Source organism: Protopterus annectens, chromosome 5.part0, assembly GCF_019279795.1.
Source record: "Protopterus annectens isolate FY-2018-M chromosome 5.part0, PAN1.0, whole genome shotgun sequence".
Classification (NCBI taxonomy): Eukaryota; Metazoa; Chordata; order Ceratodontiformes; family Protopteridae; genus Protopterus; species Protopterus annectens.
In genome coordinates, this window is record NC_056735.1 from 771,196,639 (window position 1) to 771,208,885 (window position 12,247).

General features: G+C 38.0%; 1 protein-coding gene across 3 annotated transcripts in view; it reads left to right on the forward strand.

Annotated features, from left to right (window-relative positions):
- The window catches only part of ATM (ATM serine/threonine kinase), a 3,174,581-nt gene that overhangs the window by 1,683,111 nt on the left and 1,479,223 nt on the right, over window positions 1–12,247 (forward strand). For all 3 annotated transcript variants that reach the window (XM_044072618.1, XM_044072619.1, XM_044072620.1), the window contains one exon: window positions 7,073–7,231. In XM_044072618.1, the coding sequence (XP_043928553.1) occupies window positions 7,073–7,231 (159 nt within the window). The remainder of the gene's footprint in view (window positions 1–7,072; window positions 7,232–12,247) is intronic.

Consider the following 12,247-nt stretch of genomic DNA (forward strand, 5'->3'; position numbering starts at 1 on the left):
TGTCTAGGAGATATTTTAGCATCTGGGTATGGATGCATTTATCTAGGATTTTGGCCATGGGGGAGAGTAAAGCAATGAGTCTGTAGTTATTAAGTTCAGTGGAGGTCCCGCCTTTATGTATGAGTGTAACATAAGATATTTTCCAGAGTTTGGGCACATAGTTTTCAATAATTGATCTTTTTATGAGAGTGGAGATTGGGATAGCAATAGCATCTGCTGTGAGTTTCAAGAAATAGCTGGGGAGTAGGTCGGCTGTTGATGAGGTTTTTAGTTTGGAGAGCATGCTTTTGATTGAAGTGGTGGAAACTGTCTTGAGGGCAAAGCTTGTATTAGTGTTATTTGTGTTGGGGGGGATAGTGAGGAAGGAACTGTCCTGTGATACTAAGGACAGAATTGAGTTCACAAAGTGGGAGTTGAATTGTGTTTCGATGGGAACTTTAGTGTCAGGGGTGGTTGGTTTGGGGGTAGCCTTTTGGGTGGGTTTTAGTAGCTGGTTTACATTTTTCCAGAATTTTTGGGGGTTGTGTTGGTATTTAGTTTGTCATGTAGTAGGATTTTATGTCCAGCCTAATGCATTTTTTTGCACGGTTGCGCAGTTCTTGGTACTTAGTTAGGCTTTGTGTTTCTTTGTTTTTTTTTATAGTAAAGCCAGGCAGTGTCTCTGGACTTGAGGATTTGTTTGGTTTCTTTACTGAGCCAGGGTTTGTAGAGGTTCTAACCTTGATTTTGCGCAATGGAGCGACAGTGTCTAGGTGTTTTAGAAATGATTTGTTGAAATATGCTACAGCCTGGTCAGGTGGGAGGGTTTTTAGGGGGGGTCAGTCACAGTTAAAGTGTTGACCTCAGGAGAGAATGTTTTTGTGTTTCTAATGGATATATAGTTAGTGGTTTTGCATATGCTTGTTCTACTACATATGAAATATATTATGTTGTGGTCACTTAGGGTGTCTGGGAGACCACCTGCGTGGGGGTACAATGTGGGGTTGTTAGTTAGGACCCAGTCAAGGATGGATTCCCTTTTAGATTTTTTCATCACATCTAGTTGGAGTTTGGACTAGACTTTTACAGTTACCTCTTTCTTCCCCATCACACCTCCAACATTTGCTGCTTGCCTGAGGAAAAATTCTTTGGAGTCTGCTTGGGGTATAAAAATACCTATGTAAATACTTCCAAGCAGAGATTCTAAATCTTCTAGATTTTGTTGCATATTTGACAGACTTGCATCTATCCCCCATTGTTTCTTTGTGAACTGCTTATCCAGTCTCTCATCCCAGTCCTTCCTAACCTCCTTTATTGGTTCTTATAGTTATCATGCAATATTGTATAGGCTCTACTAATTACTCTTTTCTTAATGGCAACTTCTGTTGTAGATTCCACTAAAAACTCTACCAGTGCTGGTCTTTCATTTAGGATCCCTTCTATTTCTTTGCCTATACTCTGATATCAATCCTTGATATGGAAGACGATCTCTAACCTGCAGTCCAAATAAGTTCTTGGCATTTTCCCTTTCTGTAACCTTTCCCTTTCTAGTTATTTGCTCCCAGTACCTTGTTTCCTTTGCCAGTTTTCTCCAGTATATTCCCGCCCCCTCTTTTCTAATATCTGTTTACCTAATTGAAGTCTTCCCTGTTAACAGAATCTCCTTTCTCCAATCCTGTGTTTGCTTAGTTCTTCAAATACTTTCTGCTACTTTATAAATAATAATATTCTGTATGATTATTGTTGTTCTCCTTAAAGGTGTGCATCCAAAATCCCAGTCTCTCCCTGTTACATGAGCTGCCCCCCTCCCACATTTCATCACCATGTCTTTCTACTTTTTCTGCTTGTGGTGTGTATAGGAACCTAAACTGTGTTGCTCTAAAATACCCCTTCAACTCGGGTAATTCCAATCTGCCCTGTTCTATTGGAAGAATAAGCTTTATCCCACTTGACTCTTGCCATCTTCCCCTCCCAGATAGAAATCCTTCAGCTCTTTATTAATTAATATCCACATAAACATATATATTTTTTGAGAAAAAGTGTCTTCATATTAGTTATTTGGTTATTAAAAGTCTTTAATTTGATTTTTTATGTTTATCAAAATGAGGTAATTCACTAAGCTAGTTTTGTGCTCAAGGAATTGTTTGAGGCTGGCAATGGAGAGCGACCTAATCTGTTGCTTACTACAACTGGAATTCATCTATTTGTTTATAAGTCTGTATGATTCTGCTTTCAATTGCCACAGGTTTGTGGTTACTTCTTCTTTGAGTAATAGGTCATCCTTACCTAGAGATGTTATTAGTAAAATGAGAAGTCTGTGTGTTTCTTTGGGCCTTATTTTTGTTGTTGATGCTAACTGTATGATACAGCTTTTGAAAAAAATATGTGGTTAAGGAAGTATTGTTAAACACGTCCATTTCATCAGTTTGCCAGGCTTCTTTTTTTGAGGAGGTGGAATACATTAACTTTCTGTAGTATGTGTTAATCAGAATTCTTAGGGTAGAGTTCATTTACCTGAGCGATCACATCAAAAATAGTGGAAAAGTGCATACCTCTTGACTGTACCTCATTATAAATAATGTAGGAAGAAATAGCCAGGGAATTGTTATGGTTAGGCTTGTATAGGCCCTAGGGCTGATAGCCTAGTACCAACCTATGAACCAACCTATGAACCTATAAGCAACACCTTGTTTTGAGTGTTATGATTTTCATAACACACCCTGCTTCCATTGTGAATCTGAAGTAATTCCATGTTCTACCTTCTTCCACATTGACAGGCATATCACATATTCATTGTAAAGATTATAAAAAAGCACCATGGTAAGTAATACTGAATGACATTAATTCAGCAACTTAACCTTTTGTAAATATGAAGTAACTAATTTTAACAATGGTTTGAACTTCCTAACTGACATTTTTATAGGCATTCTACATTTTGCCCATTTTTTAATGAAAAAGTAGTGTTTCATAGTATGGAGATAGGAAATTGAGAGCTTTGGAAGCACTTCATGAAAATATGGGCATGCATATAAAAAAATGAATAAGTGACAAATAGTGATTAATTTCTCTACTGTAGCACTTCCTAGATTAACAGTCCTTTTAACACATTTATTAAATTTTCATTTAAGACATAAGCAAGCATGCATTAACAGAAAATAAAGCAAACCATTTTCCATTTAAATACAGTTTGCATCACATATATTTTGTTTGCTACTATCGTCAGTCTAACATTACAGAAAACTGCTGAATTCCTGCCTTCCCTTAAACCTCACTCCTCTTCCTCCTTAACTTTATTATGCCTGTATTATTCTCACAGTTTCCATTTACTTTTGTGTAATTTTCTCCTTCCCTTTTCTGAAGATTCCTCTTCCAGTTCTTTATCTCTTTTATAATATCCAGTATCCCAAATACAGTTGATGAAGACATCAATTTCTGTTATCTAGTAATTCTGTTTTTGGCAGTCAACAGAATTAAATGTAATAAGGCCTTACTATATGTAGGCAATTCAGCCTATATGTCTGATAGAATACTCTGTAGGAAATTCTTAAAATCTACCAACTTATTACACTCCAAAAACGTATGTTCCCAGCTACCTCTTTCTTCTCCTTTATAACTCCAGCATTTACTTTCTACCTAAGGAAAAATTCTTTGAAGTCTGTTTGGGGTAAAAAAAATTTCTTACGCAAACAATTCCAAGCAAAGAGCCTAAACCTTCTGGACTTGGTTGCATACTGTGGGACCATGCATGTCTTCCCATTGTTTTGTAAATTGTTTTTCCAGTCTCCCTTCCCAGTCTTTTCTGTCCTCCGCTGATTGATTCTTGTAGTTATCATGCAGTGTTTTATATGCCCTACTAATTATCCATTTGTAACAGCTGCTTCTGCTGTAGATTTAAGTAAAATTCTGGTCACACAAAAACAACCAATAAATTCACACAATGTGCCAGAAAGGAAGAAACAGCTCAAAATTAATGTGGTTAAGCGCTTTCATAAGGTTTATTGGCAAACTTCATCAGAACAATTTAGAACGACCATTAGTCAATATTTAAAGCTTCTATACACCAATCACAATCAAGTATGTCAAGAAACTCATAAATATTAATATTCCAAAAACATTCCACACTTAAAAACATATAAACTTAAAATTCATGTGTGAACTACACACAAATACATGCTAAAACACATTTCAAAATTAAAGAAATATATAATATTCATAATTTGGCAGATCTCAATTTTAAAACAGTAGGAATACTAATATTGCCATTCAATCCTGGGGCTCTACTTACATCCAGTTTCAATTGCCAAAACAACTCACGCTATTACGTGATTTAGGACTTTTGCATGGAAGTATTTGCCTAGATATTTTTGCATACAAGGTAAACCTCAGATAATTTTTTTATCATGTAGATAGTAAATGTTGGAGGTGTTATGGGAAAAAGGTAGGTAACTATGAGTATATTTTTGGGGAGAATGTAAAGAGTTGGCAGATATTAAAAACTTCCGTACAGAGTACTTAGAAATATTGAGGGTGCAAATGCTTATAACTAAGGAAATGAATCTATTCAGGTGGGATATAGGATCCAGATTGCCTAGAAACTGAATGACCTTTATAAGTTTAATGGTGCTGTCTGCCAAAAAAAGAATTACTAAAATATGAAAATCAAAATCTAAACCAACAATAGTTGAGGTATTGAATATTGTACAGGAGATAAAACTACTGGAGTTGGGTAATCTTTAGAAAATGGAAGGGGCAAAGTACATATAAATAAATGGAATTTGTCAAAACAGTACATGCAGAGTAATGTTGAGGAGGAAGAGTGTGGTTAAGGGGAAGACCAGAATTGAAGAGTTGAAGTAAAGTAACAATGGAATATTGATATTGTTTGTTTTCTTTTCTTTTAATATTGTTGCATCTTATGAGGTTCATGTGCCAGCCCACCCACATCTTGAAACTGCTTAGTAGACCAGCAGTTAAGTAGATAAATGGGGGAACAGAAAAGCAGTACAACCATCAGTGAGTAATTAGAATGAATTCATGGATAAAACAGATAAGGAAGCAGCACCTTCTCAGTACTCATTAGGGGATTGCACATACATTTATACCCACCTGATTTATTGTTATTTGTTTAACAGGTAGGCCCATTAGGCACAGAGTGTCCCTTTTTCAAATGTGACTGGATAGCACTGCCTGGTTAAATTAGTCTCATAGTTTGCAAACAGAAATTGAGGGAATGGAAGGAACCCAGAATTGTAGGATTAAGCTTAATAGTTTATAGAGGAACTTTTCCATTTCATTTGGGCAGTAAAAATTCAAGGTTTCATATTTTGTCTGTGTAATCAGAGTGTTTAACTCCATTCCTTTATAATCTGTAACTGTAGTGTTGTACTGTGCAAGACAGGCAGATGTGACATTTTAATAGCACCTGCATAGAGCACACTTTTTTAATGTTTTTCTCTTCATTGCTGTAGGCTCCATTACTGTTGACCTCATTTGTTCTCTTAATGCACGAAAAGTTACTGGTACAAGGGCGAGAGATGACTAGAGGAGACTATCATCCAGGCATACCCCCCCAACTTCTTAGCACAAGCAATCTGGACAAAGCTTAAAATAATGGGTGACAGAAGTGCAAAAACAGGGACAGATTTTAAATATTGCCCTTAAAAGCCTAGTAATTTGCTAGAGTATCAGAATTTGTGTTACAGTTCATTTTCTGAAGGATAGAAAGTCTGAAACTCAAATGTACATCATTATTTAGTGGCTTCAGTCTTCAGTGAATTACCAAAAAAAAAAAAAAAAAAACACAAAATGTATGAGAAACAGACCAAAAATATGAGGCAAAAATCTGGACATTCTGTGAAAATCTAGACAGTTGAGAGGTATGCATCCAGGTTAGCTAAGGAGGTTATATGTACCATTGCCTTTCTGTTCTTATGCAGGATATTAGGGTGTTTGTTTTTCATTGCAAACCTGTTTTTATTCCAGACCCCATCCCTGGTGGGTGATATGGTTATTCACATCACTGTGAAAGCTACAGTGTTCTTCTCTTGCTTATACATATTCATATCCACATTCTCAGTGAGGACTGCCATTACCAGCTTGGCAGCATCAAGACAACTTCAGCAGTCTAATGTATATTTTCTGTGCCCACAAGCTTCCACTTGCTGATGGAGATTAGCCAACAAGAACCACAACTCCCATCCCTCAGGATGAGTGAGTCAGCATCAGCTGCTTGTTCCTGTTATTGCTCCTGCACCACGCAGGCTGCTATTTGAACTCAAACCATCTGGGTCATAGTCAGGACTTTTAACTGCCCATGTCATGGAGTTGAGCTTATCCATTTTTTACATTAACTGTGCCATAGCTGTCCATAACATGCCTTCTTTAATATGACAGTCCTCAACAGCCTCTTGTCATAGCCTTTCTTCTGTTCTGACCATGTGACTGCTTTACTTGCTCAAAATGTTGTTTGACCTGGGGAAGATGAGATGATTGTTCTAGTTTGTGTGGTTGATGAAGTTTATTCTTGCTACTCCTAATTAACCTGCATATTGATGTTTTCCTCCCACCTCATGAAATGTCTGATGCAAGTAAACCTTGAGCATGATTTCATGCCTCCTTTACCAAAGGAAAGCACTGCAGCTCTTCAGTAAAAAAGTAGTAAGGAAGGTGACGCACAGCATGAGATGTTTTCACATGTGACTAGTTATGTGCAGAAAAGATGTCAGAGACTTAAATGTCAAAGCTAGGGGTGTGATGTTGAAAGGAGATTGATTTTCCTAATGTTCCAGTCACCTGGAGTCAGAATAATGAAAATAAATTGCTATATCTGCGTATTGTTTGTGTGTGCATGTCATTAAACCACAGTTGCCGTCAGAAAAGCACAATATTTGACCATCACATCATTGAGTACATGGTCTATGCCTTGTGCTGTGTTTTTGTTGTTGGTTGTGCTTGAAGTTTAATTCCTGATGAATTTTAGCCCTTCCAAGGTAATGCCCAGGAATCAGTCCATAGTGATGAAAATTTTTTAAGATCATCAGACATTATGGTGAATGATTAATTTCATTGTGTTAATGTTGTTTTTGCTTTGCAGATCTGAACTGGTCACTGTCTGGAACAACAATTTTTGGTTAGATTTAAATTACCTGGAGGTAGCAATGGCTGCACAGTCTTGTGCAGCACATTTTACTGCTTTACTGTATGCAGAAATCTATGCAAACAAGATCAAGTTAGATGACGAAGAATTAAAACGGTACGTATCTTGATTTTTTCAGAAAATGTAGCTGTTTTTTTCAACATTATTTTATCTTTAAAAATGTGTGACACACAGAGCTGCATATAAACTATTATTACAGATGTATTTGCTTATGTATGTTGAGAAAAAGGCTTCCTATTGAAACTTTGGTACTCCAAATACCAAGTGCTGACACTGAAAAAAATGAAACTACAGAAGAAAAGCAAATCTTGAACATTGCTCTTCTCCATTGAATTTCTTTTTTTGTAGGGAGCAAGCCCCCACACCCCCTAACTTATATAAAATATCTCTGTACCTTGGAGAGAAGGGAATATCCCAGGAAATGGCCACCTCGGGCTTGGTATATGTAAGACTGTGTTTTATGGCCCATTCAGTCTGTGTATTTCAGAATCCACGCTAGCAATTCACAGTATTTCAAATCCTTACTAGAAAAAAAATTATTTATTTATTGATATTTGTTTAATGTACAGAGGGATTAAATTGATCAGTCACAGCATGAAGTTATGGGAAAGAGTAGTGGAGTCTAGGTTAAGAAGGGACATGGTGATTAGTGATCAGCAGTATGGTTTCATGCCGGGAAAGAGCACTACAGATGCAATGTTTGCTCTGAGAGTGTTGATGGAGAAGTACAGAGAAGGTCAGAAAGAGTTGCATTGTGTTTTTTTAGACTTAGAGAAAGCATATGACAGGGTGCCTAGAGAGGAGTTGTGGTATTGTGTGAGGAAGTCGGGAGTGTCAGAGAAGTATGTAAGAGTGGTACAGGATATGTAAGAGGGTAGTATGACAGCGGTGAAGTCTGCGGTGGGAGTGACAGATGCGTTTAAGGTGGAGGTGGGATTACTTCAAGCATCAGCTCTGAGCCCTTTCTTATTTGCAGTGGTGATGGACAGGTTGACAGACGATATCAGACAGGAGTTCCCGTGGACTATGTTTGCAGATGACATTGTGATCTGTAGTGAGAGTAGGGAACAGGTGGAGGAGACCCTGGAGAGATGGAGATATGCTCTAGAGAGAAGAGAAATGAAGGTCAGCAGGACTAAGATAATATATAGATGTGAATGAGAGGGAGGATAGAGGAATGGTGAGGATGCAAGGAGTAGAGGTGGCGAAGGTGGATGAGTTTAAATACTTGGGATCAATAGTTCAGAGTAATGGTGAGTGTGGAAGAAAGGTGAAGAAGAGAGTACAGGCAGGATGGAGTGGGTGGAGAAGAGTGTCAGGAGTGATTTGTGACAGACGAGTACCAGTAAGAGTGAAAGGGAAGGTCTACAAGGGGGTAGTGAGACCAGCTATGTTATATGGGTTAGAGACAGTGGCATTGATACAAAGGCAGTAGTTAGAGCTGGATGTGGCAGAGTTAAAGATGTTAAGATTTGCACTGGATGTGATGGGGGTGGACAGGATTAGGAATAAGTATATTAGAGGGTCAGCCCAGGTTGCAAGGTTTGGAGACAAAGCCAGAGAGGCAAGATTACGTTGGTTTGGACATGTGCTGAGGAGGGATGCTGAGTATATTGGGAAAAAGATGCTAAGGATGAAGCTACCAGATAACAGGAAAAGAGGAAGGCCTAAGATAAGGTTTATGGATGTGGAGAGAGAGGACGTGCAGGTGGTTGGTGTGACAGAGCAAGATGCAGAGGACAGAAAGAAATGGAAAAAGATGATCCGTTGTGGCAACCCCTAACGGGAACAGCCGAAGATGATGATTTGTTTAATGTTTAACAATGGTAATTGGGCTTGCTTTGTTATTAAAAGTATAAGTTTGTATATTGTACGCAGGAACCCGCAAAAGCAATTACGTAATGCATCCCTTTGAACAGATTTACTTAGTCCCAGGGCATTTATTCATTCCTATAACTTAGAGATTATTTTTGAAGATCAGAATTTCATTGGCAAAAAAGATCATAATGTGGTGTTATTCCCCAAAACTGTTCCCAGGTGTTCTCTGATAAGATGACAAAATATAATCCATTCAAGTCCTGGACCTGTTGTATAGTCTCACTTCATTAGGTGTATATGGCATACCTCCTGTGTAAGGTGCGCAGCAGGCAGCCTGATAAAGCGTCAAAACCAACTCAGCTGGCTCCTCTTGGCGTGAGTATTTGTCATTCTACAGAGATCCTTTTAGAGTACTAAGTACTTCAGTCTGTCATACAAAAAGTGAACTTACTGCTCAGTGTTAGGAGCCTTAACAAGAAAGTCCACATCCTAACATCCTACAAGCTCTCCTCAGTCTGGAGAATAAATGCATCTGTGCTGTTTCTGTGATTTTAAACCATGCCTCAGTAAGTACTTTGGCAGTGCAAGGTAACCGCACAGACAGTGACTAAAAGTGGAAGTGTCTCAATCTAGATTAGCAGTAAATATACCTCTAGATTGTTTGAACAGGATGATGCCCTGGAGTTCATCCATGTGCAAATCACCGTAGATAAGTCCCTTACCACATCCTAGCAAACTGTAGGTCACCATCTATGCCCAAAAAAATCCCATAACTGCTGGAAATACTCACCATCCTGTCAAATACCCTATCCATGGGAGACTACTCCTGTATAGACTAGGAAACATACACTGCCTGCAACTTGCAGGCACAACATTTCCTAGACTTTAGTAACACAAATACACTTGACAGGATAGTGTACATTCCAACCAGGGGTTCAGACATACTGGACCTATTACTTATTTATATGAGCTATCACTGCACCCTCTTAAAAGTTATTGAGAGGCGTTCTTTGCCTGGCATGTAAGGCATACTCAGATCCGGCTGTGATGGACCTTTTACACATCTGCAAAAATGGATAGCACCAGAAACACTAGATCCAAGGATTAAAACATTGCTTGTGACATAAGTAGAACATTTCAGCTAGACGGATAAGTGTTTTCAAAGGATGCATGTGGTCTGGAGTAGGCTCCCCATCCATGAGATGCAAAGTCCATCCCTAACCCTATTCAAACATAACCTGTTGTTTCCCCCAAACATCTTTATTAAATTTTCACATGTGACAAAGGCAGTCTTACGTTTATATAAATGAAAAACATACAAAATGATGCCACTTTAGTTGCAAACAGTTTATATCACAGGCACCATTGAAACAACTGTAGTTGCAAACATTATACATCGCTTATAAACTGTCCAGTCATTGTCAGTTTATATGGCTCATTCAAATCCTGCCTCTTAAACCTCATTCCTGCTCTGCATATATATTGTTCCCACACTTCCCATTTTGCCTATGTAGTTTGCTCCTTCCCTTTTCTACAGATCCCGATTCCAGTTGTTTTATCTGTGTTAATATATTCACTACTTCTAGTAAAGTTGGTTTAGACTTTGATTTCCATTTTCTAGTAATTGCTTTTTTGGCAGCCACTATAATTAGATTCAGCAAGGCTTTACTGTGTCTAGGCAATTCTGATTCTGTAGCATAACTCAAAAAAAATCATCTCCCCAGTCAGTCCAGTCTTCTTACCTAACATCTCTGACATAGTGGTCTGCAGGTAATCCCTAAAGTCTGCCAGCTCATTACACTGCCAAAAAAATATGTTCCCAGCTACCTCTTTCTTGCCTGTCACACCTACATTTGCTATCCACCTGAGGAAAAATTCTTTGGATTCTACATAGGGTATAAAAATACATATGTAAATAATTCCAGGCAAAGATCCTAAATATTCTAGACTTTGTTGCATGTTTGGGAGATATGCATATATCCCCCATTGTCTTTTTGTGAATTGCTTATCCAGTCTCTCTTCCCAATTCTTTCTACGCTCCTCTGATTGATTCTCATAATTATCATGCAGTATTTTATATGCCTTACTAATTATTCCTTTTTTAATGACAGCTAGTGTTATAGATTCTATTAAAAACTCTACCAGCCCTGGTCTTTCATTCAGAAGCCCCCTATTTCTTTCTCTTTGCCTATACTCTGATATCAGTCTGTGATAGGGAAGGCAGTCTCTAACCTGCAGTCCAAATAAAGTCTTGGCCTGTTCCCATTCTTTTACCTTTCCCTTTCTACTTATTTGCTCCCATTACCTTGGTTCCTTTGCCATTTTTCTCCAATAAATTCCAGCCCCCTGTTGCCTATTATCTGTATCCCTGACCACAGTCATCTTTAATGGCAAAATCTCTTTTCTCTATTCTCGTGCTGATTTGGTTCTTAGAATACTCCTTGCTATTTATGAATATATTACACTGTTTGATTTTGAGTCTGCATCCAAAATCCCAACCTCTCTGTATTTCTTGAGCTTTACTCCCTGTGTCAGCATCATTCCTTTCCACTTTGAATTATAGTTTTCTGCTTTTACAATGTATAAGAGCCTTAACTGTGTTGCTCTAATTAACCGCTCAAATTAGATAATCCAAGTCCACCTTGTTCTATTGGTAGAATCAGCTTATCCCACTTGACCCTTGCTTTCTTCCCTTTCCAGATAAAATCTTTCAACTTTTTTATTTTTAATTGTTATCCACAACTTGTCCACTGGTTGATAAACGTATGCTTGACCTGTGTATAAGACATTTAGTGTCCATACCCATATAACAAAATTCCAGTTTCTCAATTTTTGTATTATCTTCTGTTTAGTCTCTTCCCACATATTAACTGCCACCACAGAGTCCTTTCTAATCCATACCCCTAAATGCTTCATTTTGTCATGTCCCCATAAATATGGATATTGTTGAACCAATTCATGTGTGGGTACATCATTTACCGCTATTGCCTTTGTTTTACCTTCGTTAATTTTGTATCCTGAGAAGATCTGAAACTGTCTTAATATGTTCCACAGCACTGTAATTTCCCTTTCTGGTTTTCTCAAGTGTAAAATAATGTCATCTGCAAATAAAGCAGGTTTTCCCGACTACCATACCAATTATATCCTTGAATTTCTGAATCCCTTATTTTCTTTGTCAGTGGTTCTAAATATAATGTAAACAAAGAGGAAAGTGGACAACCTTGCCTGGTTCCTCTACTCGAGCATAAATGATCAGAGAGGACCCCACCCACACCTCCGATCCCTCATATATTC